The sequence below is a fragment of the Galeopterus variegatus genome, unplaced genomic scaffold (genome assembly GCF_000696425.1).
Source record: "Galeopterus variegatus unplaced genomic scaffold, G_variegatus-3.0.2 Scaffold13019, whole genome shotgun sequence".
In the NCBI taxonomy this organism is placed as follows: Eukaryota; Metazoa; Chordata; class Mammalia; order Dermoptera; family Cynocephalidae; genus Galeopterus; species Galeopterus variegatus.
In genome coordinates this window covers 14,575-24,396 of record NW_007739130.1, presented here as the reverse complement: position 1 = coordinate 24,396, position 9,822 = coordinate 14,575, and the positions used below count along the sequence as shown (strand labels likewise).

Genomic DNA, 9,822 nt, shown 5'->3' with positions numbered 1-9,822 from the left:
CCCCGCGCGCCCGCATCCCGGGCCTCTCCCCCCGGCTCTGTCGCGGCGGCCCCTGCGCGCCCCGCCCCCGCGGGCTTCCTGCGCCTTCCCTATGCCCTGCGGGCAGGAGGCATTTCCGCCGTGGAAAACTGTCTGAGCTGCGTGGAGTGTGTCGGGGAAGGGCCCGGAGAGGGCAGGACGCGTGGCGGGCAGGAGGGAGGGGTGCGACGGCCGGCCCGGCCAGGCTTTTCCGAGCCCCGGCAAAGGGGTCTACGCCGCCGCTGCCCCCGCCCTCGGCGGTCTTGGGGGGCACCAAGCGCCCCCCTCCACCACCCGAGACAGGACGAAGAAAGCCTTTGTCTACTGCCCCCCGGCCCCCTTCCCGCTGCAGGCTTCTGAAGCGTCTTCCTCAACGCCTTGCCCCCTCCCTAAGTTTTGTGCCTCCCATTCAGTCTTGCCCCGGGCTGCTGAGGACGACCTGGGCACGGGAAGAGGGGGCGCTGGAGACGGCCCCAGAAGTGGGCGTCAGCCTGAGTCAGGAATGCCAGGAGCCTGGGCGAGCCCCTGCCCCTGTGCGGTGGTCACTGCAGCAACCGGCCGTCCCCAGCAAGGAGAACTCAGCGACCACCCAGGGCGGATTGGGGGTTGCTCTGCAGCCCCACCAGAGCAGTCCAACCTTCATCTGGAGAGCGATGGAAAGGGGGGCACTCCATGTTTGAAGACGGTGGTCTGCAGCTGTAGAAGTTTGCAAGGGGCTCTTCAGGCCTCCTTTCTCTTTTTAGAGGAGGGGACCAGCCTCCTCCCCCTCCTCTCAGCCCAGGGAGGGGGGCAGGAGGCAGCGTTTCTTACTCTCTTCTTTTTCTGGCTGTTTCTGCCAGGGGCAGGCGCCCAGGAGAGACCAGGGGGCAGGAACCTGTTGCTGAGAGCCACAAGATTGGGGGAGAGGCGAGCACCAGGCCAGACAGTGGGAAGATGTAGTTCCAACTCCATCAGAAGGCCCACCCACCAAATTTTGCAGGAGTGGCACATTCTCCCGCAGCAGCCTGCTGATGGCCTTGGGCAGGATGGCAGAGCCCAGCGTCGCCTGGGTAGTAACCTGTCTCCCGCTCTGGCTTTCAATCAGGCTCTGAAATCCAGTGTCCTCTCCCCACCCTCACCCAGCATGAAATGGAAACATCAACATCTTCCTGCGTGCTGTTCTGTTCGGGTGGCCTTGAGCCTGCTGAGGTGCCTCCTCCCCCAAACCTTGTTAGTTGGGCAGGATCCCCCCCCTCTCTGATTGGCAATGGGAAGCTTAGAGAGGGGGGAATCAGGAGGAAGAATTAAAATCCCGGCACCTTCAGGATGGAACTGTATGTTGGTCAACTTTCCCAGCGTGCTGAGGCCCTGAGGTGGCTCGGGAGGCACATTCAGGTGTCACATGTTGGCTCTGCCTGTCGCTTTCCATTTGGACACCCTAGTTTCCCTGCCTGGACAGCAGCCACATTTCCCTTGCCCGGCGCCTGGTGTGGAGCCAGCCCTCCTCTCCTGCCCATTTCACAGCTGAAGCTCAGGACAGAGCCTCAGATGCTGTCAGGGCACTGAGAGAGGTGGCAGGGCAGGAGGCTGGAGGGGCGGGCAGGCACACGGGGAGGCACAGCGAGCTGCATTATGTCTGCAGCAGTGTGTGCATTTTGTCTCACGCTGACGGGGGTGCACAGGAGAGCTTCGTAGAAGGTCTCTTCTGCCTGGGGGTGACCCCAAACCCCTCCTTGGTGTTTGAACTAGACTCAAAAACAGCTGTAAACAGTGATCCCTGGAAGGAGCACTCGATGGACAGGACAGTGCACCAGTGTCTTTGGGCAGTTGTCGACCAGTGTCCAGGCCCAGGGGACAGGGCAGGGTGGCAGCAGCACCCTCCCAGCAGAGACTCCCCCTGCTTCTGAGCAACAACTGAAACACAAGGAGGATTTTGTCTCCAGACCTGAGGCTGGGAGGAAGTGCCTCCATGGGCGGGGAAGGGATGGAGGTGGGGGCCCAGCTGGGCTCCAGCTGCCCAGCCTCCCCACGTGGTGTTTTGACTCTGAGATGATGAGAAGACTGCGCTGCTGGGCACTGGTGTGAAGCCCCTACCTCCAGCAGCCACTGGCTGGGTCACTCTTCCCTTTCGGAGGCCCACGGGCCAGCCCTGCCCCTCTCCCCACAGTCTGCCTGTGCCTGCATGTACACACACACACACACACACACACCAGACACAGGCGGGTGTGGGCATGTACAGACTCACGGGCTGGGGTCTGCAAGAGCAGAGAAATATTTTAAATACAGTCATCTTACCTCTGTAATTCTGTCCTTGACATTTGCCTTTGATTAATGGCCCCTGTGTCGTCCCCTCCCCCAGCCTGCATACCTGGGGATCAGATTTCACTTTCGCTGTGTGTCCTGGCCTTGGGGGCTTGGCAGGAGGAGCTGGGTCTCCTGGAACTGTTGGGGGAGCCGGTTTGGCCAGGCTGGGAGGCCTCCTACCCCAGTGCTGCTGCCAGGAGGGTGAGGTCAGAAGGACCTTGGTGAAAAGGCAGCCCTGCTCAGCCCTTCCCCTCGGCAGAGTGGGGACTTTCAGGGATGCCATCTAATGCTGGCCTACCAGAGGGCTTTGGCATTTGGGCGGCCACCACAGGGGCTTTTCACGTTTCCCCATCCTCCGCTCCCTTTTCCGTTCTCTCGGCCGGTCCTTGCGTGTTTCAAGGATGTCAGCAGACTGCCAAGACGATGAGTTTCTCTTAGTGAGGAAAAAATGTTTATGGTGGAGTCACAAGCACAGCCGCTCTGTCCCCCACCCCCAATCTCTCCAAGTTCTCTCCCCCAGGAGAGCTCTGCCAGCAGCGAGCTTGGCTTCTTGTCCTTCCTGAGCCTTTGTTCTCTGGAGACGCCTCGCCTGTCGGGGACGGGACAGAGGTGCAAACTCGCCTGGCTCCACCAAGCAGAGCGCGCTTCTGCACGGGTGCTGCCCCCAGGCCTTCCGTCTGCAGGGAGGACGGAGGGCTTTCCACTGACCGGGAATCCCCGACCCGGCAGGCACGTACCGGGGGACGTCTGTGCTTTTGCAGGCACAGTGGGCATCTGCCACTCCCCCAGCCCTCTGCCGAGGACAGGACTGATGTGGGGGGGAGGGGAAGCCACCCCGCCCCCCAGCCTTCAGCCTGGGCCCGCAGGGAGTGTGCTCCTGGCTGCCAGCCTCCTCCAGCAGCCCACACTTAATTTGGACATTGTTAGTGAGGGACGGGAGCTGGGGAGCTCTCCCCATGAGCCCTGGGGGTCTGCCGAGTTAATGCTCCAGTTGGCTGGTTTCCCCCTGACCTTTTTGGCCCTGGCTCTGCTAAGTCATTTACTGAGCACCATTACCAGCCTCAGTGAAGCCAACAGGCGGAGGCCCAGGCCCAGCTCAGGTCCCTGGACATCTGGCTCACGTGCCCCAAATGAGTGTGCAGGGAGGCACTTTGCTCAGGAAGCCCCGTTGCCTTGGAAACAGTATGCAATATTTTTCCACTTTCTAAATGGAAGCCCCCAAATGCCTGCCTGTCAGTAACTGCTCCTGTGGAGAGCAGCGTATTTCCGGGTGTCCAGCGTGACAGTGAAGCAGCTGGTCGGGGCGGGGGTGGTGTCTCAGGGAGGCTGATGGCTGGCAGCCAGGGATCTCAAGGGGCAAGGGCCCAGGGTTGGGCCCAGGCTGCCTCTGCCCCACCATCCCCAGGCAGGTGGAATAAATATCCCCAAGACCACAGCCTGCAGCAGGGGCCTTTGGAATTGGAGCCTTGGCTTTGATTGTGTAGTGTTGCACCCAGTTGGCAGAGGCCACCCTGGGGCAGGATTCAGGGGCTGTCCCTCTTGTGTGGGGCTTTATGTCAGAAGTTCCTGTGGTCTGCAAGCAGGGACCACCATGCTTTTCGGTCTAGCTCTAGCTCTCGGCAGCCTCTGCTCCTGCCCTCACTTCCAGCCCTGCTACTCAATCATGATGCCTCCAAGGGCTCAGCTCTGCAGGCTGGAGGCTGGAGGGTTGGAGCAGGGTGGCTGTGGAAGCCCTTTGGAAAGGCAAAGCCCCCCCCCCCCCCGCCCAGCTGCTGTTCCTGAGGGCCCTGTGGGCTGTGGCCATGTGTACACTCACTCATGACCTTGATTAGTGTCCCCAGAGCACAAAGGAAATGCCTGCCAAGTGGGTGGTCCCCACAATCACAGGACCCCGGCTACAGGGTCAAGGTGGGGAGAGGCCCCAGGCCTGTGGGTGGGCTCAGGCAGTGGATGGCAGTGGGTTTGACCCCAAACCTCCTGGGTGAGCTCCTTGGAGGACAGACCTAGGTGTGGGGGTGCAGGTCAGGCCAGGGCTCCATCCCCGGGCACAGAGGCTGGGGACCAGCTGGCCTGCTGATGAATGTGCCCAGTGATGGGGAGGGTACCAAACAGGGAGGGCTCGGACCCTCTGATGAGGCTCACACTTGCTCCCTAAGGCTCAGGCTCCACACCCCGCTGTGCTCTAAGGTAGCAGGTACTGAGGATGGGGCCTGAAGAGCAAAGCAGCCCTCACCCCCAGCCCCACCAGGCAAGGACCCCTGTGCTGTGCTGAGAGATAAGGGCCTGTCCTGAGTGACTTAGACCTGAACCATGTCCCCGCCCTCCCACCACCGGCTCCAGGGTGAAGGGAGAAAGGAAACATGGCACAATCTCAGAACATCTGGCTGGAAAGTGTCACTTAGTGCGACCTGTTTATTTTGTAGATGGGGAAGCCAAGGCCCAAAGAGAGCTAAGCTGGTGGTTAGTGGCAGGGCTGGAATGACAAACTCCAGGCTCCTGGGCTGGAGCTCCTCCCCTTCCCCATGCTGCCTCAGCTTCTTGAGGTCAAATTGACCTCTAACCTCACCCTCGGCCATATCTGGACACCGTGGAGGAGCGAAGGGATGGTGGACATTAGAGGCAGAGACAGGCCCAGGGCTTTTGCAGCATCTCCAAGGGAGGATAGGGGACTAGGTTAGGGCAGGGGAGGTAGGGCAGACCAAAAGGTGACCAAGGTCACCCAGCTGACTCTCAGTCCAGTGCTCCAGGTAGAGCAGTTTTATTGAGTTTTATACTCACACACCATCCACTGGCCTACACCTGTGGCCTGGAGTCAGGTCAGGTTGGCATCCTGGCAGCCCTGTGGCTACGATCCTCAGCAGGACCCTCAGATCCTGCTTTGGCTCCCAGAGCAGGTTTTTTTCTAGGAACTTCCTGGCCTGGTCTCCCTGACAGCCACATTTCCCTCCTGGCAGGAACTCTCTGGCTTCCGGAAGCTTCCAAACTTCACCCTGTAGACTTTACTTCCGACAGCCTTCTGGCCACTGCTGGCCAGTGCCTGCGTGGAGCCAGCATGGATCACGGGCCCAGGGCTGCCTGGCCAGAGACAAGCACCCATGCCCAGACCCTATAGGCCTCTCAGAGCCCCTGCCCCCAGCAGTCAGTGACTGCTCCCTGCCATGGCCTGCTTGGTGAAGTCCAATAGCCTCCACACCAGTCTCCCCACCTCCCACTGCCCTCATTCCAGCCCTTACTATGCACTCCAGCTTTGTCACTCCTCAGCTCAAGAGCCTTCCCTGGCTCCCCTTTGCCCAGAGCAGTGGCTCCCAGCTGGCCTGGTGCATCCCAATTCCCATAGATCCCTGGGTGTAGTGCAATCACTAGGGCCATGTCAGTGTGTCCCCCGTTTTATGCTTGAAAGCATATACAGTGGTCACAGCTGGTATAATGGAGGGTACGAAGAACACGGGAGATTCAGAATGTACCTGCCTAATCCCAGGGATCATTTTAGGTGCCTTCGAGGTGGGTCTCGGCTTCTCTAGCTGGGAGGAGGCGGGGGACCCTGGTGCGACGTCCTTTCCTTCCAGGTGATGCTCTGTGCGTCCTTCCCTCGCCTTTCCCCACCCTTCTCTGGGCCAGGCCAGCAGGGTGAGGTCTCACTTAGGGAGGAGGGCGGTTTCCAGGGCAGTGGGCGCCTGGCTGACCCCAGCACTGCTGTCCACAGGAGGAGCGGCCCCCCTACCACCGCTCCAAGAAGGGGGGCTCGGTGGGCGGCGTGTGCTACCTGCTGATGGGCGTGGTCGTGCTGCTCATGGGCCTGGTGTTCGCCTCAGTCTACATCTACAGATACTTCTTCCTTGCTCAGGTGAGGCACCGGGCTGGAGGGAGGCCAGGCCTCGGAGCACGGCTAGCGTTGAGAGAGGAGCAGAGGGAAGCGTGTAGGGGCAGCCAAGAGCCGGGAGCTTGGGGCTTGTGAAGAGGGGACAGCAGGAAGCCCAGGACATGCCCTCAGGTGAAGCAGGGGCCCGGGTAAGCCCAGAAGACCTGCCTGGGGCCTCCTTGGGCCTAAGCCAGCCCCACCCTTAGTCTCTTGTCCCTGGGAGCCAAGCACTGATCCAGGTGACAGCAGTAGGGCTCCTCCCACAGCGTCACCCTGGGGAATTACCACCAGAAACTCAGATCCAGCAGAAATTGGGACTCTGTGATCCCCTCCAGAGCTTGGGCCCTCTGACTACAGGTCTTGCTTTAAGGCTGCCCTAATTCCGTTCCACACATGGACATTTGGGTTATGGAACAAGAAGCGGGAGGATGGGTACAGGCAGATTCTCCACTGCCCCCCTCAAGGAGCAGGACGGGGGGCAGCCAAGGGGCTCGCTTCCACCTGCCATCACACCCCCTGGGCATCTGGGCACAAGCAGGAGAACTTGTGGTCACAGCAACCTTGGGATCAACCTAGACCTGGGGAGGGAGTGTCAGCATGTTCCGGGAACTGAAGGTAGTTAAATTAAAACTAGCTCAAAAGGAAAAACATAGACGTATCTAATGGACAGTCAGTCTCAGGGTAACAAAAAGGCTGGGACTTGCCAGTCTGTGGCCCAAGTGACCTCCTCCCACCCCTAAGCATTTAGCATTGTTGTCATCCAGTTTTTCCCCGGTAGAAATTACTGAAGAGTGTGTATTCCATGGGGCTTTCCCCTGACACCGCAGCTCCCGCAGCCTGCCACCTTCCCACGTCCCCTCCCTCACCCCTCCCAATCCACAGCCTGCTTCCCACTTGTCCCCAGCCCCAGCTCACGTCCTCCTGGGGATCCTCACCCCACCCCAACTCCTGGACAGTGCGGACACCTCAGAGGGCCCCTTGGCCTGTGCCTGGGCATCCAGTCTAGAGCCACCCGGCTGTCCTGGCAGGCACGGTGGCCCAGCCTCAGTCTCTCAGCCCTCAGGGGCCGCACATGGCTCGATGATTCATCCTGCCGGGAGAGCTCACGCTCAAACAGATGGGGGAATTCTGCCAATTACAGGCCAGGCAATCCCCAGCACGAGGCCCAGAGAAGAGGGGGCAGTGGACACGGTGTTTAAGGTTTCTCAGGCATGGGGGCTGGGAAAGGAGGAGACTTGTCCAAGGTTGGTCATGGAGGTGGCCATGGTGGTGGCACTAGAGTCGAATGATGCTGCCCCTTAGCTCCTATCCTTCCCTCTTTCTGTCCCCCAAGGTCTGCAGTGGGGGGCGGGCAGCAGGTGGCAGAAAAGGCAGGCAAGCACCTCTGGTGGCAGCTGAGGGCAGCCCTACCCCATCCCACCCCCAGCACCCAGCCTGTCCAGCTCTGGGGTTTGCCCCCCAGGACCCCTGCCCACCCCAGGCTCTTTCTCTGGTGTCTGCCCCTCTGTGGAAGGCTCAGGGGTGATCGGGTCCGCCCCCTGCTGGTCCACCCCATGTCACAGTCACAGACTCATGGACTTGGAGATGGGAAGGAATCTTTGGGGTCATCCTATTTTACAGATGGGGAAACTGAGGCCTAGAGAGGCTTTTTTTCCACCTAGGAACTGGCAGTCTCAGCTCCCCTCCTCTTCCATTTGTGAAGCTGTGAAGTGCCTGGTCCAAGGCTCAGCTCATCTTACTGGCACCCCAGGCTCTTACCCAACTCCCCACATCCCTGTTTCTCCATCTGTGGAGTGGGTCTCACGGTCCCCACCCTTCCTGCTTCCCCAGGCCTTCGGGGTGTGACGTGGACAGGTAGGTGGCAGTGCCAAGTGCACTTTGTGACCGGTCTCTCTCCCCGCCTTGCTCAGCTGGCCCGTGACAACTTCTTCCACTGCGGTGTGCTCTACGAGGACTCCCTGTCCTCCCAGGTCCGGACTCGGATGGAGCTGGAGGAGGACGTGAAGATCTACCTCGACGACAACTACGAGCGCATCAATGTCCCCGTGCCCCAGTTTGGCGGCGGCGACCCCGCAGACATCATCCATGACTTCCAGAGGGTGAGGGCAGCCTGTGGGCAGCAGCGGCTGGCCAGGGACAGGGCAGGGTAGTGAGATGGTCCCGGGGACCCAGAGCAAGGGCGGCGGGGACGAGAGGAGAATCCTTGGAGTGTCCGCCATGTGACAGAACAAGCGGTGTATGGCAGAGGCCAACGTGTAGGCTCGCCGGGGTGGGAAGGACCTGGCTTTTAGTACTTTTATCGGTAATACAGTCATGACTGAGTGTGAACTAGTCACGGTTGATTTTCTCCTCGGCCACCTGAGCGCTGCAGGCCTGGCTGTCAGGGCGAGGCCGTGTCCCTTGTTTCCGGTCACATCTTCCTGAGGTGCAGCACAGCCGCCATCAAGCACATGGAGCGTGTGGCTCAGCGGGTGTCTGCAGAGGTTTGCGCTCGCGTAACACCACCCAGAGCACGACCTGGGACACTGCCCCACTCTGGAAGCTTCCCTGTACCTGTCCCAGTCAGTTCCCCCACCCAGAGGTGACTGCCCCTCACACCTCTGTTGCCATCGGCTGTTTTGAGGCCAGTGAAACGCAGGCTCCGGCTCTCTTTGCCCTGAACTTGCTTCCCAAAGTTCTGTGGGGCTTTTCAGCACTAACCTTCCCTCCATGTCCTGGATGTTCTTGCAACAGAAGCCTGCAGGGGGCCTGGGAGGGAGCCTCTGTCACTGAGGTCCAGGCTGTCCCCAGGGATGGCTGGACCTCACAGGTTTGATGAAATACAGTTGGGACATTACCATGTTCCCCAAACCTCAGCTCTGCAAACCCATAAGAAGAGCTTTTGTAACAACCGGGGCGTTTCACAAATGGTCGGAGTTTTCACCTATTCATGGCACCTCCTACAGACATAGGCTGGGAGAGCAGCACGTGGCCAGGAGTCTGGGGGCACCGCTCCTGAAGGCCAGGGCCCGGGGATGGCACGGTGGGATTCGCAGCCCTTCCCAGGTCAGCCTCGCCTCCTCCTGCCCAGGGTCTCACCGCCTACCACGACATCTCCCTGGACAAGTGCTACGTCATCGAGCTCAATACCACCATCGTGCTGCCCCCTCGCAACTTCTGGGAGCTCCTCATGAATGTGAAGGTGAGCGGGGGGCATCTCGTCCTTCTCTTGCCCCGTCCCCCATGCAGGCCAGGCATGGGGCAAAGGAGGTTGCTGCAGCGGGGGGCGGGTGGGGAGGGCCAAGGATATGGCTGGCAGCTGGGCCCTGCACCCCAGATTGCTCACACTTCTGCCATCCCCCTGCTTCCACATCCCCAGAGTCAGTGCCTGTTCTTTTCTTCTCCCCCACCGTGGAGAACCCGAAGACCAGCTTCCTTAGCCTTCAAGGCCATGCCCTGGCTCAGCAGTGCAGGCAGGAGACGGGGGCCTGCCCTTGAGGAGCCTTCCCTTTGGGAGGGAGACCAGACTCGCGCGCGCACACACTAGTTCCCCGCAGTGTAGGCACCTGTACAAACAGCAAGTGCCTGGGACGTCAGGAGGAACAGCCGAGGGGCCTCTGCATGAGGGAGGTGGCCGTGTGGGGGAGGGGCACGTGTGAACGGAAGGATGGGCACGCGGGGGG

The 9,822-nt window shown here is 60.5% G+C and overlaps 1 protein-coding gene across 1 annotated transcript in view; it reads left to right on the top strand.

Annotated features, from left to right (window-relative positions):
- The window catches only part of ITM2C (integral membrane protein 2C), a 12,825-nt gene that overhangs the window by 1,538 nt on the left and 1,465 nt on the right, over positions 1-9,822 (top strand). The window contains exons 2-4 of the mRNA XM_008563258.1: positions 6,005-6,145; positions 8,071-8,259; positions 9,231-9,341. Coding sequence (XP_008561480.1) covers positions 6,071-6,145; positions 8,071-8,259; positions 9,231-9,341 — 375 coding nt within the window. The 5' untranslated portion in view covers positions 6,005-6,070. The remainder of the gene's footprint in view (positions 1-6,004; positions 6,146-8,070; positions 8,260-9,230; positions 9,342-9,822) is intronic.